General features: G+C 52.7%; 1 protein-coding gene across 1 annotated transcript in view; it reads left to right on the top strand.

Moving 5' to 3' along the window:
• The window catches only part of CADM1 (cell adhesion molecule 1), a 151,185-nt gene that overhangs the window by 99,322 nt on the left and 24,951 nt on the right, over nt 1-26,912 (top strand). Inside the window, exons 2-8 of the mRNA XM_074162352.1 lie at nt 715-861; nt 1,941-2,093; nt 5,232-5,369; nt 7,136-7,291; nt 18,053-18,152; nt 20,734-20,906; nt 24,754-24,825. Of these exons, the coding sequence (XP_074018453.1) occupies nt 715-861; nt 1,941-2,093; nt 5,232-5,369; nt 7,136-7,291; nt 18,053-18,152; nt 20,734-20,906; nt 24,754-24,825 (939 nt within the window). The remainder of the gene's footprint in view (nt 1-714; nt 862-1,940; nt 2,094-5,231; nt 5,370-7,135; nt 7,292-18,052; nt 18,153-20,733; nt 20,907-24,753; nt 24,826-26,912) is intronic.

Raw genomic sequence — 26,912 nt, 5'->3', positions numbered from 1 at the left:
ATTCGATTCATTAGGAGGAGAGTTTTCGAGGTGATGACCTGTAAATGATTACAGGGCTCCCACAGCATAATTGCATCGGATTCTTTTTTTCCTGCCTCTGGACATTAATAGCGCCTCCTGATTACACAGAGTGGGTAAAAACTGGTTCCCTAACGGCTGTCTGCTCGAGTCGAGGGATAAATGCTTCTTACAGCCATTTGTTCTTTCAAGGTAATTTAACAAAACTCGTCTTTGGAGAGAGGGAGGGAGGGAATGTGTGCCGTTCCCACGCACGTGGCTCTTGTCCCCGGGGCTGGTGGCAGCGTTAAAGCCTGGAGGGGCTGGTGGCATCCAACGAGAGGGTTCCTTTTCCCTGTGTTCCCATCGCAGAGCTCCCTTCCAGTTGCTCCTCTTTTAATTTTGTAGTGCCCAGTAGAGTTTGGGTGGGAGGTCCGTGTTTGTATCCCCTGGCGTCGCTGCTTTGAGTGTTTCTCCTGTGAGTAATTGCAGTGAAATTATGATTAAGCCCAGCAAACCCCAAACGTGGCTGGGCAGGGGGTGTTTGCTCACTTCCAGGGGGGTCCTGGCTCCCTATAACCCCTCGCTGGCTGGAGAACCTGGGGTGAAGGACTCGCCGTCGCTGCCCCAAGCCCCCCCTGCAGAACACAAGCGGAGGAGCGGAACCTGTGTTGGTCCTTCCTGCCCGTGCTACTTCCTCTTGGCTCTCTCTTGCAGGCGACGGCCAGAACCTGGTTACGGAAGACGTGACAGTGGTGGAGGGAGACGTCGCCACCATCAGCTGCCGCGTCAAGAACAGCGACGACTCGGTGATTCAGCTCCTGAACCCCAACAGACAAACCATTTATTTCCGAGATTTCAGGCGTAAGTTTTGGCTTTCCTTGCGCGATGGTGACTTGCCCCGTGCCTCGCTCACAGCCGGGCAAAAGCCTTTGCCGAGATCTCTTCTTTTAATGTAGCGCCGGAGGGTTAAAGTTTAGGCAGTCCTTTAGAGGGTAGACGAGACAGGCAATCATAATCTTTCTCCTTAATGGAAACCTTGATGGTCCCCTTTAAAAGCCGAGCCCGTCTTACTTTGCAATAGGAATTGATTGTAGTAATTCAGGGTGAATTGCAATTGAGTGCCAAATATTTAGCTGACACAAACAAATTGAATCGGGCAACGCCGAGACAGTGCAATGTTCTCCGAGGTAATCTCTCTGCTTTGGAGACTCAACATTTCGAGACAATCTTTGCTTCTTTATAACCAAAGCAGAATCTCCCGTCACTGCCTCGTCCGTGAGCGAGTCTGGCTTTGTTTCCTGTTGTGACAATGCCACAGAGCATGTTAACTGCAATGAAACGCCGTAAATTGTCCACATTAATGTCACTGCGGGGACGGGACAGGTTGTGTCCCACGTTGTGGACACGCACATCACACCCCGCTCCCCTCCCGTCCCAGGCCCTTGGGTCCGGCTGGTGGGACTTAAAACGCTCCATTTCCACGTTCTTAAAAGAATTTGGGCAGCTGTTCCTGATCAGGAAACAGGATTTAAGCTATATTTTTCCCATTTCTTTTCTGTTTCACGCTGTCCCCGAGTCCACTGACCACATACGGTCAGAAACAGGCCCACGGAGAAGGTTTTTTTACACAATAAGAAGTTTATTTTCACAATAAGCATTTTATCTACACATCCTTCAGCCACCTGATAATAAAACCGTGTCGGAAGATGGGATCCTGCGCCCGGCGATTTGCTGATGGTGACGCTTTGTAGTGATGTGAGACCAGAACTATTTTCTCGGCCCAGAGTTAAGGGCGAGAAGCAGAGAGAGGCAGCCATCAGGAGCCCGTGGGGGCTTGTCCGGGTGCTGGTGACACCGTGACAGACCTTTGGCGTTGCTGGGTGGAGGGAGGGGACGCTGGGTCTCTCCTGGCGGTCACTGAGGCTGTGCTTGCCCCGCAGCGCTGAAGGACAGCAGGTTCCAGCTGGTGAACTTCTCCAACAGCGAGCTCCGCGTTTCCCTCACCAACGTCTCCATTTCTGATGAAGGAAGGTACTTCTGCCAGCTCTACACTGATCCCCCCCAGGAAATCTATACCACCATCACAGTGCTTGGTAAGGACTGGCCGGGGGCTTGCGGTGAGCTCTGTCTTCCCTGGACGTGCGGGGTCGGTGGGATGGGGCTCTGATGGGTGGGGGGGGAGCTCCAGCCGCTCTCTCCAGTGATAAAACACAGCGGGGATCGGGACACCGGGTGCTCTCCTGCTGGAGACCAGCTCAGCTCCTCCATTACTCAGTGCAGCCCCACGTGCAGACACAAGATTTTCAAGGGGGGCCAGCAAATGCCAAGCGGGTTGGCTGGTGACGTGCCATCGCCCTTGTGTCACAAGATGTCCCTGTTTGCACCCTCAGCCTCTCTTTGTAGGTTACATCATATTTAGTGGGATTCTCGGGTCTTCTGCTTCTTGTTCTCAGGCTTTTTTTGGCTTCAAAGAATAAGCAGAGGCGTAAGCATGAGGTGTTCTGCACTTCCGAGCCTCTCTTTTTCCCAGCTAGGGCACTGGGAAAGGCTGGAGTGGGGCTCCGTACCGGCCTTGGTGTGCAGGCAGCCTGTGGGGACCGGTCGGTTGTGCTGTCACTGCTCTGAAAGAGCAGCCGAGTGAATCCTTTGGCTTTTGGGGCAGGTCTGGACCTGCTGCTATCCTGGAAGGAAGGTCCAGGTCAAGGAGCTCTGCGGGATGAGCCCTGCTCCGGCTCGTGTCCATCTTCTCCAGGGCGAGGGAGGGCATGTTTCTTGGAAAGAAGGGAAGAGAAGTGGCTGTGGTTGGGTCTCGTTCCATGAGATGAGAAAGAAGTCAGCCAGAAACTAAAAGCTGTAGCAAATGTCTTTCAATAATTATCTGATATGCGGAGGGAAAATAAATGAAGGCTGGATGCTTCGTAGCACGGTAGAACTGCTCAGTTTATGAATTTTGCGGTTTCCGTAATGGGACTGCGCTGGTCACGTGCTGAATCTCTTCTTCCAAATCTTGGGGATCTGAGAGATGATGTTTTATTGACGAACGACAGCATCTTTGCCCATCGATGATGTTCCTTAAGGGGAGATACTACTCATGGCACCGTGAGTTGCGGTGAGTTTTCGCATCTCTGTCAGTTGACTGATATTTTCCGCGGAACCTTGCGTTCCCCCAACGGAAAGCGAGAGCTTCCACTTCATTTCCACGACAATTTGTTGCACGTGAGAGCGAGCGTAAACTCTCTCATTTCATCGCAAGTTTGCTCGTTTGCTGAGGGGTGGCTGTTTGCAGAGCGAATTCTGTGCCCCCCCAGATACGCCCAGGCTGGTGACCCCCAGCCTTCCCTTGGCCCCTCGGTGTCCCGGGCAGGACCGGGCAGGTCCCCGCCGTCGCAGCTCCTGCCGTCGCAGCCCTTTCTGCAGATTATCGGCGGCTTTTAAGACTCTATTAATAGCAGAACCTGAATCACAGAGGGTGACTTAATGCAAGATCTCGCTCACTGATTAGTTTAAATCTTCCTCCTTTTACTTAATGAGATTTGGTTCTTAGCTTTTTATACGTTGTTTAAATAATGTTTATAAGCAGTTCTGCTGCAGCTATTTATCGACATCTTCAAAGTTTTAGTGCGCTTTCTGATATCCATAGGTGTCGGCAGCTCCCTTCCAGCTCCTCTCTCTAATCACACACACGCCAGAAGAGCGTGTTGGATTTCATTTCACGGCTCACGACGCTGAGAAGGTGTTTGAAATAACAGCTCTCGCTTTATTCGCCTCGAAGCCGGTGCCGCGTCTCTCTCAAGTGGGAGACAAAACGGGGTTTTTGGCGTATGGCTGGTCCCCGCCATGGATCCCGTGCTCATCGCTCAGACGTCGGTACATCTGAAGTTCTGTCAGAGAGCAGTTCTGCTGGTCTGCCTCTAATGATGCTTCCGAGAGCGGGGGGACCTTCCGGGGCGTCCTTCCTTGTACCCAGCATTCGGAAAAAGCTTCGCGCTTTCTCTCGATTCCTCGCGCCGTGTGCTTCCCCCCGCTCTCCCGTGTGCTGCCACGGCCTCTGCGGCACGAGATGTGGATTTATTCATGCTTAATTGGAACATGTGAAAATCTCAAATATGTAGCCCGTTCTGTTCTTTTTAGAGAAAAGCCACAAGTGACTAATTAGTCCATTTGATCATCTGGATGGTATTTATACATATTTGTTCTTCGTTAGCTCAGAAACGTGTTACTCACATTTGAACTATGCAGTCGCTTAATCATATTGATCAGAGCAAAGTTGAGTTTTCTTTGGAGGTTCTGGGTTTTTTCCCAAAGCTGCGGCTCTTCGCTGCATGAAGTCTTGACGTTCTTTTTTTTTTTTTTTCTGATTCTCCCTGACTTCGGGTGCTCTCACGGCGGAGACTCCTTGTTCCCAGGTGGTCATTTTTCAGCCCGTTTGTCACGTCTGGGTTGCCCTGAGTGGCCGTTATTCCGCTGGAGCTCTGAGCCTGTTTCTGAATATTGCTGGATTATTTCTCATTGAGCGTAGTCTCCCGGCTTTGTGTTTTATGAGAAAAGAGGTGTCTGGGAAGAAGGGAAATGCCCATCCGAAGGGAATTGCTGGGTGCAGAGCTGGCTTCCGCTGCTCAGGGACGGTTCTGTGTCTGGTTTACGGTGCTTCCACAGGGCACGCTGTTCCGAAGGTGACGATATTCCACCCCGGGCTTGCGCTCGGTGGCTTTTTGAGCGTCTTAAATGAGGTTGACGCCTGCTGGCCGGCTTCCACCCCGGCCGGCTGAGCCTGGAGGCTGAACAGCAGGAGAGAAAAATTGCCTCGCGAGGTTAGAGGCACGGTAAGTAATGCGCTTCCAAATGTCAGCCTTTGTGTTTCCTCTCCTTGTCAGAAGGCGGCAAGAAATGTGCAGGGAGTCAAGCTGTATTTTTAAACGGCCGAGGGGCGCAGAGGACTCGGGCTCTTCCCTGGAATGGTGCCTGCCTGGGAGAGAGAACACCAAGTTACAAATTTGATAAGTAATAATTTGTGAAACCACGATGATTATTAGGTGGAGAGTGAAAGCGCTCGCTCTGATTACTGTGAAGCCACCTATCAAAGGATTTGATCGATTGAAAGACCAAATAAATGCTGGTGGCTACTTTCCTCCAGTAGATTTAACAGGTTTTCCTGAAGGTTTGTCTCGTGGCAGTGATCGAACAATGGGTTTTTTCATCCAGTTCACGTCGTGTTGTTTTCTTCGTTGCAGTCCCACCACGCAATTTGGTCATTGATATCCAGAAAGAAATCGCGGTGGAGGGAGAGGAGATCGAGCTGAACTGCACTGCCATGGCCAGCAGACCCGCCACCACCATCAGATGGTTCAAGGGAAACAAGGAGCTAACCGGTAGATGTGTCCTCTCAGTCGCTTGCTTTGTTCAGAGCCCTGCAGTGATTTATGTAACGCTGGGGATTTGTCCTCTGTTGCCAGTTTAAGGAGGGGGAGGGGAAAAAAAAAAAAAGAAAGAAAAAAAAAAAAAGTGGAGGGAGCTGCTTTGCACACCAGCTGAGGAACAAAGGAGTATGTGGGTGGGGAGATGACTCTCTAGCGCAGAAGGGCTGAGCTCCCTTTGGTCCTCTGCCTCCCTGCCAGGCTCGAGCACGGGGCTCGGGAGTCATTCTGGAACCGCAGGTGACCTTCAGCCGCACGCTGAATTTATTTCCGCGGCGGTTTTGTAGCTTTCCGCCCTGTTTTAGGCACGAGTAGGATCGTGTGGGCTGTAAAGATTTTCAGTTCACCTTCATGTTGTTTGTAGAGCGTTCTCTCTGTGTTCAGTTGAATATTCATATAAGATGGGTTTCTCCGACTCCCCGGAGTCTGGTCGCTCCCGGTGTTTGCACGTTCGACTCACTGACTCTGATTGCCCGTGACGCGCTGTTAGTTTAAGTCTGCACGTAGACGTGAGCTCGGCTGACACCACCTTTGTGCTTTACCCAGTCTGAGACACCGAAGGGCTTTCTGCCAAAGTCCAGACTCATTACTTCAAATCCGCCCCCCCGACAAGGGCAGGATAAAACCCTCTCTGCGAGTCCAACGCCTACGAGCATCCGCGGAGGACGCTGCGGAGGGCACGGTGATGGAGGTGGGAGCGGACCCACTGCCACGCCAAGCGGTGCCCCGCTGGTTCCCAGCAGGGGTTGTCATCTCTGTGGTGTGCCCAGCTTCCAGCCAGCCCTTCCTGGGGTTCCTGCCCCCTTCCAACGGGCAGCAGTAGTTGACCCTTCGTGCTTGACCTGTCCGGCTCCTTGATTGAGTCTCCCTGTGTTGGGAATCGGATCCCGGCTTTCCCCTCTTTGAAGACTGCTGAGATGAGCAGTAGCCCCTTGTAACACCAGCTCACCCTGCCCGTCCCTTGGATTTGGCTCTTAAACAGAAGTAGGGAAGCTGAAATACTCGGTTGTGGGTTGTGAACAGCAGGAAAGTGTAGCTTTGCCCATCAGAAACCCTTTCCTCTAAATACCCCTGGGTGTCGCTTCCTGCGGCTCTCCTCCGTTTCACTGAAATATATCAGCAATATTCTGTGTTGGAAAAACCTCTGCTACAAAAGTTGCTCCTAATGTTTCACTGTGAATTCTTAAACGAGAGGCCACAGATAAGACTGTTTGAAAACATAGCGGAGGCCCGTTGTCAGCAAGCGCTTGCTGAGTTATGGAGAAATCCTTCTTCTCCCATTTTGTCTCGTCTTCCTCCTCGTTTCCGAGCCGTGGTCGTGGCGTCTGAGCTGCGCCGTGCTCCGGCCACCGCTCTGCCCTCTCCTTCCCCCTGAGCGCTGCCGAGATGCTCCAGCCTATCAATACTACTTTTAATTAAGTTAATCTGTTTAATCACTTTTCCTAGCTAATTTGTTGATTCAAGAGCGGGAGGGGATTTGTAGCTCATTGATTTAGGAGTGTGGGGATTTGGGGAGGGCGTAAGGGGATTGTTAATCGTTGCGGTAACGCGGTGTGGGCATTAATTGGCAATAACCTGGTGGAGAGGTGTGTGGGGACCCCCTCCCTGGCACCCTGTGGCCGCAGAGCGGGGTCCGGGCATCCCACGGGGAGGGAGGAGAGGGAGGGGACCTGGGTGCACCCTCCGTGATGGCTGTCTGCTCTCCCGGCCCTCTCCCGCAGGCAAGTCGGAGGTGGAGCAGTGGTCCGACATGTACACGGTGACCAGCCAGCTGGTGCTGAAGGTGGGACGGGAGGACGACGGGGTCCCCGTCATCTGCCTGGTGGATCACCCCGCTGTCAAAGACTTGCAGACGCAGCGTTACCTGGAAGTCATGTGTGAGTAGCAGAACTTTTCCTTCTCTTAACTTCCTCTCGTGGAAAATGGTTCGCTTAAGAGTTCGGGAACTAGTCCCCGTGTGATAAAATCACAGCGTAGATGGGGTTTATGTCTTGTTATTTAAAAATGGAAATCAAAATGTTGGGCACCACTTCATGGGTTAAGCCATGACGTTTCCTGGCCCTTCTGCGACACGATAAATACCTGCCTTCGTTCTCTTAAGAAATAACTTTCTGTACGTAGAATTTGCACCGTCAAAGGTTCCTGGCTGGGCTTTGTAATTGTCAGAACAGATTAAATCCCAGTATTTTTCTTTCAGCAGCCTACTTACCTCTTTGAACAGTGCTTCTCTCCTACCACATCAAAGGGACCGGCCACCACTGCGAGTTTCCTGGCAAAAGTTCACTTGGTGCCGTGCCAAAGAAACCCAGTACTGTGTGTTGTGTACCCAGCACCAACTGGCTTCTGAATCCTGAATTATGTGGACTCTGCAGTAACACCGCTGACAAAGGCCAACCTATTTTCTCTAATGCTCCCAAAACGTTCGGTGTTAATAATGCATTTCCCTTCGTTTAGGAGCCGCTCTGCTGTGTGTGACGTTAAGGAGGTTTATGAGCAGGTCCCTGGAAATCCCCGCGGTCCCAGCCGTGGACTCTGCGCTGGCGGAGCTGCCGGCGCTGCTGCAGACACACACCTCTACCCCGAAAAGGGCTCCAGAAGCCACATCAGCCAGTGCTTGCGGGAACCCGGGTGCCAGGGCCATTCAAAGGGCTTGCTTTTGTAGCTTCGCTTCTGGTAGGACACTGCAGCAAAAGGGGAAGAGGAAGTTTTGTATTAATTTATTTCATCTGCTTCATTATGTAGTTTCATTATGAACATCTTGGTTACAATTCTCGTATCTCCGAAACTAGCGGGAAGTAATGTTCCTGTAATGAGGAAAACAGACCTGATCAGATACTACCTCAATTGGCAGATACGAGATTTCTTGCGACTCTGCTAATGTGTAATTCATTTATGCAAACTTAATGTCCATTAACATTTCTTGTAGAGCTCCATTAGCTTTAATAATACATTAGCACCTTTGTGAGGCTTGATCAAATACTTAACGGGGAAAAAAATAATAATCCGATCTCCCCTGTTATGCGGAGGTGTCGGAATCACGCCGGGTTCCTTCCCCTTGGCTGAAAGGACATCAGGTTATCGTTAGGCTTCCTTTCAGAAGTTCCTCTGAAACCCTTGTCGTTTGATGGGATAGGAGAGGGCCGCTGTTAAAAATTTAACGTTTTTTCCGTTCTTCCTCAAATAAATCCCTTCTTGACTGCTTTTGTTGGCAGCCCGTAAGGGTTCCCCATGCAGTGAGGGCAGAGCACAGGTAACTGCGGTTCTTTGTCCGTCCTACGTGGAACCCTCCGCTCGCGTGTGGGAGGCTGGTGGTGGGTCCCTCGCACAGGGTTGTGTCCGTAGCTCTGATTTCAGCATCCCCTCGGGGTTGCTCAGGAGGTGTTTGTTGGAACAGACTGAGGGCAGAGCCTCCTCGGAGTGGGACCAGGAGAAGAAGGGGTTTTCGGACTGGTTGGGGTTTATGTTCTGGTCTGAATTCAACTCTGAGCTAGTTAAAAGTAATTATGCGTATATCCAGGGCCTTGACCCCCGCTGGTCCGTCAGTGGGCAGCAGCAGATGGCTGGAGGGAGGAGCACCGGCAGAAGAACATGTCGTGCATCACAACCTTGCAGCTCCCAGCAATTAGCAGCTTGGGGACTCCATGTGCTGGAGCACGTCCAGACATTTGCATTTAATACCTGCTGTCGGACCTGAACTCAGGGCAGGAAAGGCACCTGCAGAGCAAACTTTTACCCTTGAGCTTTTTCTGCTTCAGGCTGAGGACTTGTTGGCCGGTGGGAGAACGCAAGCAGGAGGAAGATCCTCTTGTCTTTGCGGTTGGGTGTCTCCATCAGAGTTCCTGTGGACGGGGGCTTGGCCTCTTGGGGATCTTAACTCCCGCAATCAGGCCTAATTGACACGTTCGGAGTTGCTTTTAGATGGGGGGTTTGTGGTAGAGGAAGGGGCTCCCCCCGACTGCTGTGGGTGCTTTTGCACTGACCGTGGCGGTACCTTCCAGGTACATCATCTGCTGTGTCTCCAGAGCAGGGCCATCAGCGCTCGCTGCTCATCCCGCTCCTGCTGCTGCTTCTCCTGCAGCCAGAGACACGTCACTCCACATCAGTTCTCTGTGCCTGGCTCAAATCTGGGCTCTCAGGTCTCTCCCCCTCAGTCCTGCCCGTTCCCACCAAGGCCACAGTGCATCCGCCGCTTGGGAACATCAGCGGGGCACCGGGAGATGTTTTCCTCGGCAGACGTTGTATTTCTCTGCACTTAATGTACCCAACTGGAGCATGAAATGCGGGGGGGAAGGACAGGAGATGATGGATGGGGCCTTCTCAGATAATGAGGCATTTTTTGTCTGACTAAATTTCAAGAGCGGTGATGTTTTTTGTACGATGCAACTCAGAAGTTTGTTGGTTGGTCTGTGGGTTTTTTTAAAGGAAAAAAAAAAAGCAGAAAACTGCGTAATTTGGAAAGTGGGGAAAGGAAGCGGGAGAACACGCTTGTCCTCGCAGGAAACTATTCAAAATGCAAACTGCAAAGGGGAACAGCCCCTGAGCCGTGGGTTTGTGCCCTTTGGGGGCGGGCGAGATTGAAAGGAGAAGAGGCTTTTTCCGAGGCTGCTCTGCCCCCGGTCCATCCCTTTCCCAGGAAGAATCTGCTGCTGCTGCTCCATGGGCAGTGCCTGGGGTGGCTTTGGTGGCAGTCCCCGGCCAAGGAGAGCCAGGGTGCAGGTCTGGGGTGGCCAGGGCAGAGAGGAGGAGGAGGAGGGGAGGCGTTCTCCCCCCAGGGCTCCTTCGTTCTCCCCTCAAAGCATTTATTTACCTTTTCTCTTTTTAAGGTGATTTGCTTAAAGCCAGGGATGTCAGATGTCTTTGGGTAAATGAGGACCTTAAGTGTCATTGACAATCTGGAGCGTTTGTACTTCAGCTCGTTTGGAGGTGTTGCCTAAAGTGTGTATTTATTTTATTGAAATGTCCTCCTCTGCTAAAAAGAGAAAGAAAGGTGCAGAAATTTAAGTCTGCAAAGTGACCTACTTCGCTCTGTTTTAAAAGCAATTCGTTTGAACGTTTTCTTCTGCGTTGCAGTTCAAAGCAAATTGCCGACTGCGGGGGTTTGGGTTGTTTCAGTTTCTCAAAAACTTGGGGAAGACCCTTCCAAGGGGCTGTTGGCCCCTCGCCCCGGGCTGGGGGTGTCCCAGGTTCCCCAGCCGGGAGGGAGGGAGCAGACGGTGGTCTTGGAGGGGGGCAGAGCAGTTCCAGGGGTTCCTCGTAAAGGAGGACCTGGCAGCACCGTGTACCCCATGTGGCAGCCGACCCTCCCTCGCCTCAGCCAAGGTTTCGAGCTGCCTCGTTCTCTCCTTGGTTGCTCCCAAGCATCCTCTGGGGCGCCGAGACCGTCACGTCTCTGATGGAGAGGGAGGACCACGTCTCCTGCTCCCCCTCTTGTGCAGGGGGTGCTTCTGCCACGGCCGGATAATAGAGATACAGCATTATGTGACACGTTTTCAGTGCCCACTGATCGCTTGTTCCTGCACCCTGAGCTAAACCTGAAAAAGAAATGGCAGGTTGAGAGCGCAGGTACCGGGGGGAAAGGCTGTTTCGCTGTCATCAGCAGAACTGGGAGTAAGACGGATTCCTGCTGCGCGTCGCCTTGTCCTGCCCGAGGAATAAGCTGTTTGTTTATATATAACATGGCACAGCCCGGCCCTTTGTGGAGATAAATCTTTCCACATAAACGTAGGGCCTGTTATTAGAAAGAAATCTCTGCAAACAAGCACCCTGTGATACGCCCGAGACCCTCCCGGTGACGCTTCTCCAGAGCAAACGGGGTGTGAGGAATGGTGCCGGGGGCTCCCAGTAACGATGACACCTTCCCGCTTGATTCTCGTGGGTGGCCACGAGCCCCTGCGACGGGTGGCCACTAGCCCCTGCGTGGCATTTGGTCTGAAAGCATCCCCCGACTCGGGCCAGGGCTGCCTTCTCTTTGCCATTGGGAGCCCAATGAGGGGTGGAAGGGCCAGCGCGTCGAGTGTAATTTTAGAAAGGAAATGAAGCAACAAAACACATTAAAATATCATTAAGGAGTTGAATGGAAGCAGATACTCTTGGAGACATCGAAGTTCAGCCCTTGTGGTGCTTTTGCTTATCTCATTACGTGATAACGGGAAGGGAAAGTGTCAAAGTCTTGATCTGGCATTTTCTCTGGCTTGTTTTTTTTTTTGCTCTTCTGAAGTAATAAGTAATTGCACATTCATTTTTATAATATCTACACGTGTACTTTTAAAATATGCACGGATGGAATCAGTTTCAGCCTCTACTGTTATGATGGGAGAAATTCTTTGCAGCCAATTATGTTAAAAATTGGCCATATATGGGTGCTGTTGCATCTCCAGGAACACTTATACTTCTATCCAGTACAAATATTAATTGCATAGTATGCAGTGAAGTGATTAACATCAATGTAATTTATCATCTGGAGATTTCTAAAAACGAATAAATGAGTTGTTTTGTTCAGCGAGGTGTTGACCCCTTCAGAAACTTTGATTTAAAGCTTTTTTTTTTTCTTTTAGTAAATATGAAAAGCACCACAATCAGCCAAGTGTTTGGTTATTTGATTTTCCGGGGCATTAACCGCTCTTCTTTGTGACATTTCCCAGTTGGGTGCTCGTTTGCGAGCTCATTAATAAGGTTGTCTCGGAGGAGTGCTGTTGGGAGCGCGGAGCACAGGGTCCAGCCTGGGCTCGGCCTTCCCGAGCGGCGGCGGGAGCTGCAGTATTTCCGAGGGCGATGTTCACAGGCGCCGAACCGGCCGGGCCGGGGCTCTCCGTGCCCCGCCGCAAGCCAAGTGTTCAAATTTAGTGGAGGGTGAATTTTGCAAAGCCCTGCTGGGGGTCGAAAGGCTCTTCCCGGCAAGTTGCGAACTGGCAGTCACAGAGCTTATTCGCTGTTTTAAACACGGGATCTATTTATTTAAACAGATTCCTGTGTTTTGGCTGAAAATCGGCAGTGCGGGCTCTTGTCCTGGCAGAAGGGAAGGAGCGGAGCCGGGGCTGGGCTGTCCCTTCGCTCCCCGATGAGCCGACGCCGGGCTGCGGGGTGAAGGTGATGCTCGTAGTGACCCTGTGCAGAAACGGTACCTCCTCTCACTTCTTCTCATACGGCGAGGCATCCCCCTCCTCCTCTTCCTCTTCCCCCGGCGTGGCAGGATACAGAACCTGCCAGAAGCGGGGGGGTTGAGCAGTTGGTGGGGGCCGCAGAACAAAGCCCCTCTGGAGAGAGAAGTATGAGGTCGTGTCTGGGCAGCTTGGAAGCTGGAATTACCTCGAGTGGGCAGGAACTCGGCTTGACGCGCGGGATCCGTCTCCTGGGGACGCCAACTGTCGTCGTTCCTGCCAGGAGGGGCGCATCGGGAATTCATACAGTCAGCGTAAAAAGGGTTTGAAAGCTTGGGTGCAGTACCTAATTTCACAGGGCAGAGAATTTTCGGCTGAATCGCTGCGTCGTCGCTTGGGCTGGGCTGGGCTAAAGGAAGGACGGATGCTCTTCACCTCCCTCTCGCTGCAAGGATGAGCCCGCTGGCTGGGAAGGGTTGGCTGGCGTGTGGCTGGTGGTGGCTGGCGAGGGTTAGGAGGCACCTGGCCTTTGGAGAAGAAGTGGCGTGTCCCCAGGTGTTTCCCGGTGTTATCGGTGACTGTTTGGGTGCGGGTTTTGGGACAGATCGCTGCGTCGTGGGAGCCGTATCGCTCGCACGGAGGTTGCGAGGACCGGGAGCTGCTGGGCTGGGATGGTTCAATGCTGCCGCCGTTGGCGTGGCCCCAAGGAACACGTGTGTCCGGTGCCACCAGGCTTCCCGCAGCAGCTCCTGGGAGCTCTTGTGTGCCGTGAAATTACTGGATACCACCACAGGGTTAAATTTATTGCTCATAGTTTCCTCATTACACACATTCTGATTGTATTTCAGGGGAGAGGCACGAGGGCGACAACAAAACCACCGCTCACGTGTCCTTCCCAAGAAAAGCAGCTTTTTCTTGAAGTATGCGGTCGTAGTCCCAGATAAGTCATGCCTACAGTGGGTTAGCATCCCTGCTGGCTGCAGTGTCCGAGAATTGGCCACGGGGTGGGTGGAGAAACCGGTGCTGCTGCTACCTCTGAGCACTTGCTGCCCATCTCCAGCAGCTCCGAGGGTCACAGCACCCATCTGGATGGGGTTCTCGAGGGGGCTGGACGTTTGCCCTCGGCTTGATTTTGGGTGCAGCCCCACGGAGGAGCGGTGGGGTGGGAAGGGGGGTGCGGCTGAGGGTCCCGAGGTCACTTCACCTGGTGACGGGCTTTGCGAGGGTGAGCTGCCCGGCCTTTGAGATCTTTGTCTGGCCTGATGGAAGGAAATGGGTAGAAATAATAGGCTTAGGCTTCTGTGAGGCACCGAACGTGGTATAACGTGGTATCTTGGCTGATTAATGAGACCTAAGCGTTATCGATGGAGTGCACATTTAAATGGATTAAGAAATCACTAACTGGCAGATCTCAAAGCACCGTCATTAGGGAGTAATCAGCAGGCGATGGTATTTTTAGAGACAATGCTGCGGCCTGGGTGCCTGGCCCGATGCTGTGAATGCAGGAATCATTTGAAGTTCCCCAAAAGTCACTGTTAATAATCTTTGCTGATGGCACAAAAACTGGGCGAGCAGCTAATAAGAGGAATAACTGGCACAAATGGAGAGTAACTTGGAGGGCCACAGAGACATTGGGAGGGCTGGAGCCCCTCTGCTGTGAGGACAGGCTGAGAGAGTTGGGGGGTTCAGCCTGGAGAAGAGAAGGCTCCCGGGAGACCTTGGAGCCCCTTCCAGTCCTTAAAGGGGGCCTACAGGAAAGCTGGGGAGGGACTCTGGATCAGGGAGGGGAGCCATAGGAGGAGGGGGAAGGGTTTGACACTGAAAGAGGGGAGATGGAGATGAGATGTGGGGAGGAACTTCTTTGGTGTGAGGGTGGTGAGACCCTGGCCCAGGTTGCCCCGAGAAGCTGTGGCTGCCCCATCCCTGGAGGGGTTCAAGGCCAGGTTGGAGGGGGCTTGGAGCAACCTGCTCTGGTGGGAGGTGTCCCTGCCCAGGGCAGGGGGTGGGACTGGGGGGGCTTTAAGGTCCCTTCCAACCCAAAGCAATCTGTGATTCTATGAGTGTGTTGGTAACTTCCAAACCGTAGAGTTTTACAACGACGAGGGGTCGGTGGGAGCAGCCGGGGACGTGGAGCCCATCCAGCGCCCGCGTGACGTGGCAGCTGGAGGAGCCTTCAGCATCTCCATGGCTTGAGAGATGAAAATACGGGTTGTTTGATGGGGAGAGGGGTAAGGAGTGTTTCTTGGCATGGGGTCGGGGTGGCCCACACCCGGGGCACGGATCGGGGTGGGCTGTCCCCCCCGGCGAGGCTGCCGTCTGTCCCCCCCCCCACGCAGGCACCCGCTGCGCCCGTTGTGAAAGAAATCTCATCAAAGGCAGAATGGGTTTGTAATAAGTTTTTCAAATTGGTTGCTGCTACAGCGTAACCTTTAGACTGCTGCTGTTTAACCTTGTATATCACTCTTAGCTTTTGAATGAATTTAGCTTAATAAAGGTGCCTTATTAAATTACTAGGCTGTTTTTTTGAGCCGCTCGAAATAGGCGTACGAGGAAATAGCTTTGGGTTGTTAGATCTAATTGGCTGCCAGTGGAGTTTGTAGTGGCTCAGATGCATAGGTGCAAGTGGGTATTTTTATGTAGTAATCCAGCAATACGATATTATGAAGTTCCAAGTGGAGGGTTTTGGGCGGCTGGGATGCACTTGGTGGTCAAAACTCGGCTGCTGCTTGCCTTGTGCCCTGCATCGCCATCGAGGTAGTCGTTGCCCGAGATTACACAGCCACAGGTGTGTGATCACCGCTAGAACATGGCCTGTTTAATAAAGGGGTTAGTAGGTGGCGAAGTGCTAGCCCAGGCCTTGGAAGCCATCACAACTTACCAGTGCGGGCTACTAAATGCCGCGGTCCCCTGTAGGACTGAGCTCGGGGTCCCGGGGTGCTCAGCCTTTCCAGAGTCCATGCTTTGGAGAAAATAGACTTTGAGCCGGGACGCCTGGCAATACCCGTAGAACCTAAGATTGTCGAAATGCTTATCCCTACAAAAAAAGGAAAAAAGACACCCCCACCCTTCTTGGTTGAAGGAAGTGAAATTTTTTTTGTATCCCATGAGCCCAATGAAGATGCGGGTTCTCCTGGGTGCCCGGCCACCCTGCTGCATCCGTCGGGCTGGTGGAGCATTATGGTGCTCGCTGGAATTAACGCTGGCGAGCCCTGCCGAGGGGAGACCTTCCCTGTGATAACTCCATCGGGAAGGCTCTTGTCTTCTCCAGTGCTGCTAAAGCCCAGATCGCTCTCGCAGGTGACATCAGTCACAGTTTGGAGAAGAGGAGGCTGAGGGGGGACCTCATTGCCCTCTACAACTCCCTGAAAGGAGGGTGTAGAGAGGTGGGTGTTGGCCTCTTCTCCCAAGGGAATAACGACAGGAGCAGGGGAAATGGTCTGAAGTTGGGGCAGGGGAGGTTTGGATTAGATATCAGGAAGAATGACTTTACTGAGAGAGTGGTCAGGCCCTGGAACAGCCTGCCCAGGGAGGTGGTGGGGTCACCATCCCTGGAGGGATTTCAGAAACATGTAGACGTGGCACTTCAGGGCATGCTCTGGTGCCCGAGGTTGTTGGGGTGTGTCTGTTTGTGGGTTGGTTTTAGGTTTTTTGGGGGTTGGTTTTTTTTTTTGTGGTTGGACTCGATGATCTCAAAGGTCCCTTCCAACCAAGAAGATTCTGTGATCTCTGGGTGTCCGGACCCAAACGGTACGGGGTCTCTTTGCTGCTTTTTCTATTTACTCAAGAGAGAGCGAGGGGCTGGAAGCTGAGAGGGAAGGGCTTCCCTCCCGCCGTTCTGGGTTCGTTCTCCGTACGGGGAGCCTTCCGCGCCTTCCCCCTGATTTCCATAAGCAGTTGTCAGCTGGTAAACAGCTCGTTAGAAATACTAGCATCTCTCTAACGGAGCGGGACGGAGCTGGGGGGAGAGGCAGGCTGCAGAAGCCCTTGCGAGGGCTCTCTCGGCGCAGGGGGCTGTCGCCGTCCTGCTCCCCTGTAAATGGGGCTGAAAAGTGTTTCTGCCCGTTCTCCAGCGCGGGGGATAATGGCAGCCCTGTTCCTGGCGCGGGCTCTTAGGTACCGCCGCAAAGCAAAGAATAAATAGCGAGCAGATGGCCGGGGGGGTGGGAATTGTGAGTGGGGGTGCTGAGCCCGGGCCCAGCGTTTAAGATGCTGCTTGTGATTTACTCGCTGCGTAATCCTGGCTGTAACTCCTCTGCCCCTCGTTACGCCGTGGGTAAGCGCTGGTGGCTCAGACCAAGCTCAGTGTTTTAGCACCGCTCTGTGCTTTCCCGGGGGGGGCTGCTGCTCGTCCCCTCCTGCCCCCGGGGCCCCTCTGGCCGGGACCCCCAGGCTGGGATGGGGGACCCCAGCTGGGAGGCTCCTTCACCCTCCTGCTACAGACCTTTTCTTCCTCAGCTGGAACATTCTGCTCCCTTCCACGTCTTTATTTTGTGTGTTTTCATCCTGGGCCGCGGGACACCCCCAAAGCATCGCCGTCCCCCCCCCCGCTGCCGCCCCTCCAGCAGCAGAGCCTGCGCTGCCGGAGGCATCTGTAACGGGGATTAGTTTATAAAATGTTTGTGGTATAGTCATCTCAGGAGAGGATTTACTCGTGTAGCTTATTCCATTACTGAAAATTATGAGAGTTTAAATTGGTTAAATCCTGACATGGATTTTTTTTTTTCTAATCTCTATTATTCCATAGGAAGCATGTTAATGAGTTAAACACAGTTAATAAAATGCAGCAAGCCAATATTTTTGGTAGTGGTTACTCTCAGAGGAAATAGAAGCATTTAAATGGTTTCAACCTTTATGCATACTGATTTTTTGCCTTCCTTTGTTCCTTACAGTTGAGTAAACTCCTGAAAAATATATATGGCTTAATGGCATTTGTGGCGTCGAATTGATTTCTTGCGCTGATAACATTTTAGCTACAGCTTAGATTGCGTTTTTAATCTGTGTTTCAGTTGTAGGAGGTAATGAATTTTTTAATTGTGGACTCCAGTTTTGCGGTTTGGCTCTTTTTTTTTTTTTTTTTTTCCTGCAGGGTCTCTCTGAAGTGGTGTTTTTGAGCTGGCTCCCCAACTGTAAATGCTTTAATTCTCTGTGTTTATTTTAGGATTTAGAAGAGCTTCATTCGGACGACATAAGATCTTCTGTTGTTTCAACAGAAGCAGCCGTGGCTGCGGCTTCTTCCCCTGTTTCTAACAAGCGTCTCTTGTAAAGCCCATCGTATTAACATGCGCGGGCGCCGCGTCCTGTCGCACGGTGATATATGACACGCGATAAAACCCAGCACTTCTCAACGCCACAAATATCTCCGGCTTCACCTCGGCGTGAAGGCAGACGAGCTCCTTGGAGCCCGAGCCGGTTGGGAGATAAACCCGGAGCAGCAGGACGCGGTTCCCGGGGCGGGGGGGGGCTGCCCGCGGCGGGGCGGGGGGGCTGCCTTCGGGCCCCTTTGACACGAGGGTTCACCCCGCGATGTGTTTTGTCCTGCAGATAAGCCTCAGGTGCGGGTTTCTCAGAACTACCCGGTGCAAGGCCTGACGAGAGAAGGGGAGCCGCTGGAGCTGACGTGCGCAGCTTTTGGAAAACCACAGTAAGTTGGCCACTGCCCGGGACGGAGCAGGTTGCCCGGAGGGGCCGGGGCCGTGCCACAAAAGCCCAGGGACCTGGCTCGGCCTCGGCTGCTGTTGCAGACACTCGATGTGCCATTCTCCGCTGCGAGGAGGATGTTACAGCGTGAGGGAGAGAGATGCTTTCTGCACCCGAGCGCCTGCGGCACCCTTAAAATGTTTATTTTGGTGTGTGTTTATTCCCATATAATCCGTGGCTCTGGGATTCCTGCTGGAAGGGCTCCCAGGAGAGCTCTTCCTGGCCACCAAGCCCTCGGGTGCAGAAGGGACTCCCCCAGCTGGACCCCTCTTCCCCAGGGAATGGCGTGGGTGCCCGTTGGGTGCCGTTAATCCCGAACCCCGGTGCGGTGCCGGTCGCTGGCGTTCGGCTGGCACCGGGGAGTTGAGCACCTGTAGAGGTGAGAGCCCTCAGGTAAGGCCATCTGTCTTTCTGCTCCTATCGACCGGGTGCTGATGGTCCTCCCGTTTGGTGCCCCGTGTGGTTTTTATGAACTGCCAGTTTGATTCCTTCTCCTCGCCCGTGCCCTCGAGGCTGTCTCACGTAGTTGAAGAAATTTATGCGTCAGGAAAATCCTGGCAAGGGAGGGTAGATTTTCTTCCACACTTCCATTGTTGTTCTAATTTAAGTTTTGTCGACTTTTTATTTTGTTTTAAGAAACACTTTCTCTTCCACTTGGATTTATGGCTGTCAAGTATTTACTATCCTTTTTTTTTTATTTTCGTCACGTTCATAAGATCTCAGCAAACATCCCCTGGTAGTGTGCCCAGAGCTGAGGAGCCGCTGCAGGTGTGGGCGAACTGGGAGCCACCCAGTTTGGCAGCGGCAGGCAGGGTGTCAGCGCTGGGCGGCGAGGAGCCCTGGGGTGCTCCCCTCCGCCACCCCAGAACCAGTTACTGATTCCTCCTTCCCAGTTTCTTCTGTCGGGCACGAGGCTGGTTCCTTCCCCCCGCATTAGAGACCGGCTCGTCCCCAGCCAAATCCTGTTTTAATATCCATTCCCCGCTCAGGGCCCCTTCGGGTTCCTCTTCCCGTGGGTATCGGCAGTTCCTCCCGTTTGCCATCACCTGGGAATGTAACGAACAGGCTGCTTTACTTTTTCTCCTTCCAGGCTATGAGTAAGACATACACACGTTAAATAAGACAGAGGCATCTCCCCGGCAGCCTGCCGCTTAGCGTTACGGTGATGCCAGTAATGTGCTAGGAATTCGCTTATGTAGGTCACCTCACCTGTGTCTCTCAGAGCCGAAGAAAACACGCAGGGAAATAATGGGCTGTGGGTTTAGCTCTATGTTTTTAAGACAAAGAGATTTCGCAAAATCCTTTACAGAGGTTTAAGACGAACAGGGATGTTTCTCCAGTTAAACAAAATCACTGCTCTGCAAAATTGGGCGACGTAAACGTTGCGGGAGGGAAGCTCGGAGGAAAACAAAAGACCAGAGAATAGCAATTTCTATTTGGGTATGAACATGGGTATTTTGTTAGGTTAGACACAAAAACCCTGAGACTATGACAAAAGTGGGAAGATACCGAAACGGTCACTTTGAGGACCCCCAGGGTGAGGAACAGGCAGCGTGGGAAACCTGGGGACTCCAAAATCAGGAATACCCTTTGGAAAACCCTAGCCAGGAGCGTGGAAGCCCTTTCCCCCCGATGGAGGTTAAAGAGCAGCTGCTGCTGGGGGCGAGGAGGGAGGGGACCACCGAGCCCTTGCCCAAACCCAGCTCGGCAGCAGCATCCCCTGCCCCCACCAGGTTCCAGCTGTGGGGCTGGGATGGTGAAGCTTCAGGAGTCTCCTGATGGGACGGTAGGAAAAGTCCGAGCTGTGGGACACCTCCAGCGGGACGAGCTCCCAGCGCACCCCCCCTGCAGCTGATCTGTCCCCTCGCTGCTGGCCAAAGTCTATAACAATAATAATAATACTTAAAAAAAACCACCACCCGCCAAGCCCCGCAGCACTTCCTTTACCAGCTCTAACAAACCAGGCTCATTTCCCTCCCCAGCCAGCTCTCCCTGTGGTTCCGCGGGCGAAGGGATTTGGGAGGGATGTGCCAGGCGGGACGGGGGAGAGGAGAAGGACCACCCTCTCTTCTGGCAGCCGAAGCGCTCTCAGGGAGCGGCACGGCCACCGCCGGGCTGGTGGCCTCGGGGAAGGGCTCAAACTTGACCAAAACGTACTCGTTCTGCCACTTGCTGTCCAGATCTGCACTCAGAGCACCCTGTGGACGCAGCTTGAGTCCGTAGCCTCAAAGGTTTCAGGTTTTTCTGAATAAGCGAATGATTAACCACTAATGAACTTTCTTCCTGCTTGCATTAGTGTTTTCAGAAAATTTAAGGTCTGGATACAGTTTCCTGTTGGGTTAAAATAAATTTAAATTGAGGAAGCCCGACAGCGTCTGGGCTTGAGTAGTGCAAAAAAAGTATGTGTTATTTCTTTACAGTTTTTCTTGGTTTGGGCTTTCTGTCTGTGGATGAACTATTGAAGATGCCATCTTTACCATAGGAAAATAGTAATGTGACTGTTTCTTTTTCTCCCTCCTCTGTAGGCCTACGGACATGAGGTGGTTAAGAGTAGATGATGAGATGCCTCAACACGTTGTAGTGTCTGGTTCAAACCTTCTCATTAGTAACCTAAACAAAACAGATAATGGTACATACCGCTGTGAGGCTTCAAACGCGGTGGGGAAATCACATGCGGATTACATGCTGTTTGTATACGGTACGTGAGAAAAACCACCGTTCTTCTAGACTCCTTTACACCTAATTGCCACATACCGCGCTCGGAAAGCTTTGACAGACCTTAACGTTTTGCTTGATGCAAGGTTTCCAGGCAGCTCCCACCACCTCTGCGTTACAGCGGGCCGGGGCAGGGGCATTTCTTTCGCTGCTGGGACTCTCGCTGTGTGGGGCACGGGGAGCAGATGCTCCGGGGGGGCTCGCCCGGCGCTCCCTGATGCCAGGAAGAGCCCAGGGAAAAGCCAGAGCAGGGGCACGGGGAGAACTGGGAAGTTCTCTGGCCTGATAATTCCTTTTCCTTTTTGTAATACCTCCTCCAGTCTCTTCAGCAACGGTCCGGGCGGGGGGGTTCCAGGTCTTTCGTTAGTAAGTTAAATTACCGAAGAATCAGCCAACGTCCCCAAGTAATTACAAACCAGTAAATAAACTGGAGGAATGAGATGTCTGACCTATCCGTGGCGGCTGAGCAGACGCTAAAACACGCCTCAGCATCTTTTTAAAGTGCTATTAAGGACCTCCTTTAATTCTTCAGTTCCTCCGCGTTATTTTGCCATTGCTTTAGACCCCGTGCTCCTGTCACGAGGCGTTGCGTATCACGAAGGTTCAGGAGGCGCTTGAGGAGTGAGCCCCCGGTTTCCTGATGAGCAGCTCCCTGGGGCTGCCTCTCGAAAGTTTCTCTGCTAAGGGTGGTGATCGTGTGGCCGGGCTGAGCTCGCGGGGGTCATTGCCTGCCCCTGGGGTGGGACAGTCGCTTCCCTTGGCTTGAGGCTCATTCCGTGCAGCGGCCGCCGGAAGCTCTGCAGCCCAAATTCCCTTGGACTCGCTCAGCTCCGGATAAATAGTGACATCGCCTGTCCGAGTGCCACTCGCACGGGAGCCGCTTTAAGCCCAGTCTGAGAAACCTGCCCAAAGATTGCAGATAATGCCCAAACTGTAGCTTTGAGCTGAAACTGAACTCCTCCCGCACACCCTGCGGGTGGTTTGCTAGTGCCGCTGGCTCCAAAACCCTCCAGTTCACAAAACGAAGCCAGATACGCATTTATGATGGAGTAATTTGTGTGCTCGTGGGGAAAACCTTGTTTACATCGGTGTTTAAAGAAACTACTGCTGTTGTGGAGAAGCAATAAAGAAGTTAAAATAGGACGCGAGCAGTTCCCCGTGAGATTAAAACTGTGGAAGGCTACTGCCGTAAAGCGGTTGTAGATGAGCTGATTTCACTCCGTGTAGGGTTTTATGAACCTGCTTCGGCCCAAGTGAGCGCTAGATCAACCCTCACCAGCGCTGCTGACCCGGGATTTACAGCTCATACGAGCTCTCGCGCTTGTTAATTATCCTGCATTTTGGATGTGGGCGAGAACTAGACCGCACGGGACTTGCTCAGAGCTGCTCCCCCCCGGGATTAAATCCACAGGAGGAGACCCGAGACAGCCATATTTTAACGGAGATGCAGGTTCCCAGGGGATGTAGATCCGTGGACTCCAGTTCAAGCATCCAGCAGACGTTCTGGCCACGAAGGGGAGGGCTTTTCGTGGACTGTCAGGAGCTGGTGGGCAGGTGGTGGTTTTACATCTCATCATGTCCAGTTTCCGCACGTTTGGGAGCATCCCACTAGGATCCAGCCCTCTGGGCAGCGTAAAGAATCCTTTCAACCTGGAGTTTAAACGGGAGAGATCCAGAGGTGTCGGTGTAGAGGAAGCGGTTGGGCTGTGGCCATCGTCTGGAGGTACAGAACCATCCTCCTGGTGCAGAACCCGTCTCGGGGTGTCCCTGCGGGACCCAGCGTCCTGCTCTTGCCCGTACGTCCCCAGCCCCGGGCACCTTTCCCCACCACAAGGCAGCAGGTGCTCTGTCCGCACTGGAATTTCTCCGTGCAGACACCTCTCTGGAGGCACCGGGTGGGAGCTGGTGGGAGGATGTGCCCGCCCGCAGATGGGGCTCGAGGAGCTCCCCCGGATCACCTTACTGTGGGAACCGGGGTGTTGTGGACACGGGGTGTCGTCGGGGAGCAGCCGCGGGCAGGGCAGAGCCGTGGTCCGGCACCGTGGCCCCCGCACAGCTCCGGGAGAGCAGGGTTGCCGTAGTCCCCATGCCGAAGGGATGGGTTTCCGTGCCAACGGCCTCCAGTAGCCAGGGCTGGCACAATAACCGCTGCCGAGCTGTGCCTCGCACACCTCCCTCCGACGCACCCGTGCTGTGAGGATGTCTGATCACGTGGGCACCGAAAACACGTTTATTTTTAAAATTCCTTTCACGCTTCCCCCCCCCCCGTGGGAGACACTTTTTCTAGAAACTTCCAGCGCAATTAGCGCAAAGGCTTTTATTTTTTATTTTATTGCGTGGAGGAGGACTCTGCTCTTCCCAGCATCGTCCCCGCGGGGTTTGGTGAGAGCCGGGGAGTTCCATCCCCGGGCTCGGCCGTGCTCCAGCCGTGTCGGTCCCCGCGGCTCCCGGGGACAGGTGTGAATTGCGGGCGAGCGAGTGCCCAAGAGTAGGGACCGGGAGGCCTCGGGTGCAGGGGAAGAGCAATAACCGCTTAGAATTTAACCAAAAATAAGCGCTCCACGGCCAAGCAAACTCCAAGGTGATGTTTCGGAACTTTTGGGAAGTTGTATGGAATATAATAAAGGTGCAGCATATAATTAAAGTTCGGCTGGATTAATCAGGGAATCTGAGAGAGCTCGCTTGGAGATAAAAGAGCAGCAGATGTGTCAGTGACGAGAAGTTGACATGCTACAGAGGAAACCTAAAATCAAAAGCCCGTGAAATGTTTCATGCTCTATTATTGCCGAATGAAGCCGTAGTTCAAAGTCTTCCCGACTACTTAGCGCATTCGGTTTGATCATCTGGGCATTGATACAGAATTTTTTTCTTTTACATCTTCTCACATCTACCTTCTCCTGCCCGGTAGTTTTGCTGAGGATGTGGCCCTGTCCGTAACAGGAATGCCGTGAGAGGGGCAGCGTTTGGGTCTCAGCGGGTCACGTATGTCAGAAGGGGCTCGGTCACAGGGAGGAACATCCCCGGGTCTGGGTTTCTCATCAACGATGCCCCAGTGGCAAAACCAGGAGCGTTCCACTGAAATTGTCAGGAAAATATTGACTTTTTTTTTTATTAGAAGATCTTGCTGAAATTCTTCATACCTTGCAATTGGTATTTAGTAACGATGTTCTCCTTTCTTTGTATTTATTGCTGTCTTGCAAGTAGTTTTTAACATCCCGCTGCCGAGCGCTGAGGGAGGAAGGTCCAGGGCCCCGGGCAGGGAGCGCGGCGCCTTCCCAGGCGGTGGGTGTTGTGCCGTGAAGCACAGCGGGGCCCCTCGCCCACACCTCCCACGGGGGTTTCAGGCGTCCCTGTGGAGATCCAGCCACGCACCGCTGTGTCTCTCTTTGTACGCGTGAACTGTTCTTTTTGTTGTGGAAAGCGTGCAGTTTATTTTTCTTATGCCTCTCCCATTCCATTTCTCTCTCTCTCATTGACTAATTTATGCTGGGTTTTATTTGTTTGGTTTTGTTTGTTTTTTTTTTTTTTTAATTTGTTTTAGCACTGTAGAGGGCCAGAAGGGGGGGAGGAGTTTGGGGGCCAGATTCTCCGGCTGGAGCGGGTCTGGGCGCGAGTGGCACCGGGGGCCGTGTCCAGCAGCGGAGGATCTGGCCCCCGCTGTCCCCAGGGCCGGGCAGCCCCCGCCTGGCTGCGGAGGAGGAAGGGCATCCCCCAACCGCGCTGCTTCTTTGCGTCCTTGTTTTTCTCTGATCACGATTGACCGCTGTTGTGTTCTGCTTGTTTTTTCTTAATTTGCTTTTTTATTATTTTCCTTTTTATATTTTATCCAGATCCCCCCACAACTATCCCTCCTCCCACAACAACCACCACCACTACCACCACCATCCCTACCACCATCACAGGTACGGTACCTTCATAACCATTGGAAATGTCCTGAATGTTTATTGTCTTTTATGTATATAAGCAGAGCGTGAAGCCTGGGGAAAAAAACCAAACAAATCACTTGAAACATATATATTTTTTTCATTAAATACACCCCCCATACTGCGCAAGTCCTGGTCCAGCAGGTCGACGAGTTGGGTAGTCCTTACTGCAGGTGGTTCTGGAAGGCGGGAATTGCCGTGGCAGAAAAAGCGATTAATTCAGTTACCGGTGGCTAATATTGGGTGCGTTCCAAGGAAGGACACAAACAGACGTAGAGCTCATTTAATACGGGCAGTTGTTTTAGCCTCAACCCCATCGGTAGCAATTTCCGAGCAATTTATTCTCGGGAGCAGAAAGTTTGGTCCTTGGTAATTTAATTCCCCTGATGTGACGGGAGATGCTTTCTCTCCCGCCCGGGCGTTTGGTCTGTCTCGGTGCTAAGCTCCCGCCCCGCTCCCCCTGAAGAGTGAACCCCACCAGTCGTTTTTAGTGGGTCCGACGCTGTCGGTGTGACGTTTTTTGAGGAGCCGGCTTTTAGCAATTTGAGTTTTTCCATGTCTTGCGAGAAAAGGTGAATAAACCCAACCAGGCGATGGCGAGACACCTCTCTGTCCCACGCATCCCTCATACCTCCTCACGAGACCCGACTCTCTCCACCCACGGGCAAGGCCCTTCTGCTTTCTTTGTCATCATTTGCATTGTCATTTCGCTGATCTTCTCTATTCCAACCGCTGCTTTTGCTTTTGCTTGCTTTATTTTTTTTTTATTTTGAGGTAGAGGTGACAAAGCGAAGGTGAGAACGGACCATTGGGAAGCTAATGGCATCCTGTTTATTGTTGCTGTGAACCTTCCCCTGTGTAAATGCCTTCACCTTTTATTTGCTTTTATGACTGTTGCTGGGCTGACTCTAACTGTCCTGCTCAGGGTGTTTTGTGGCTTCTTTCCTCCTGAGGTTTTTGCAGCCGAGTCAGACTCCGCGGGCGTGGAGAAGCAGGGGAAGTCTCTCTGCCGACGTGCCTTACCTCGCACCGCGGGTGCGCCCTTCGCCATCTACCATCGTCTTCTCCAGCCCCTGCCATTCCCTGTCTTCCTCCCTCCAGGTGGTTTTCAGTCGCACCCAGCTCCAGGCACCCCAGGGTGGATGCTTGGGACGCTCTGCCGGGATCGCTTCCCCATTTTGCATTTTGTTCATTTATTTCTGCTGTTGTATTCTTAACCAGCTTTCATTTCACAGTAGGTTTCAGACTTTGTTAAAGTCTCCCTCAGAGCCATTTGCAGAGAAGCTCGATCCCGTGTGTCTCGGTGTAAATGGACGTACGTACAGTTTCCTTTGGGTTCACGGTATTTGGTTAATGCTTCCAGTGAAGTTTGGAAGGCTGAAAGGAAGAACTTGTCTTGGGGCGTGATTGACCCTGGTGTGTTGCTGTCGGTGCCTGTGAACATTGAGGATTGTCCTTTTCCCGGGAACTGGGTCGTTATCATGGGGATAACGCCATGGACCGGTTTCTGAAGCGCACGCTGTCAGGTCGGGCTCCCGAGCAGGGGCTGCTCATCAGAAATAGCAGTTTTGCTGTTTGCTCCTCTGTCACAAGCCTTGAAAATTGTTTGGGAATTTTTGGTGGCTTCTAGGCTCTCCTCCGCAGCCGTTTCCTAGCTTTTTCCTATTAACAAGAAGAAGGAGGGTGAGTAGTTCTCGAAGTGAGAAGCAGCTCTCACCAGCACTCCTGCCCGAGCCCATTTCTGCTGCTGTTACGTGATCCAGGGACGGCCCCAGTCCAGGGGTTTCTGCCTCGCTGAGGAGCCGGTGATGCCCAGGAACTGCCCGGCAGCCCCACAGGTACAGCTGGGGAGGCTCTAGCTGTGAGGAATTCCTCCTGAAGTCTCCTACAGGTTTGCTTTGAACATGGAAGGGAAGGGCTGATGGTCTCCAGGGCAGATGGTCTTCTGGGGTGATGTTTCCCAGCCATTTCTGGGCTGTCCTCTGTTTTCCTCGCACCTTGGTTTGCAGGGATGAAGGAGCTAAAACTCAAAGCTTGCTGAGATCCTGTTGGCAGGTGGGTCTCCA

The sequence above is a fragment of the Numenius arquata genome, chromosome 22 (assembly GCF_964106895.1).
Source record: "Numenius arquata chromosome 22, bNumArq3.hap1.1, whole genome shotgun sequence".
Classification (NCBI taxonomy): Eukaryota; Metazoa; Chordata; class Aves; order Charadriiformes; family Scolopacidae; genus Numenius; species Numenius arquata.
Note: the sequence above shows the minus strand (reverse complement) of the source record. Positions and strands in the feature narration are given on the sequence as shown.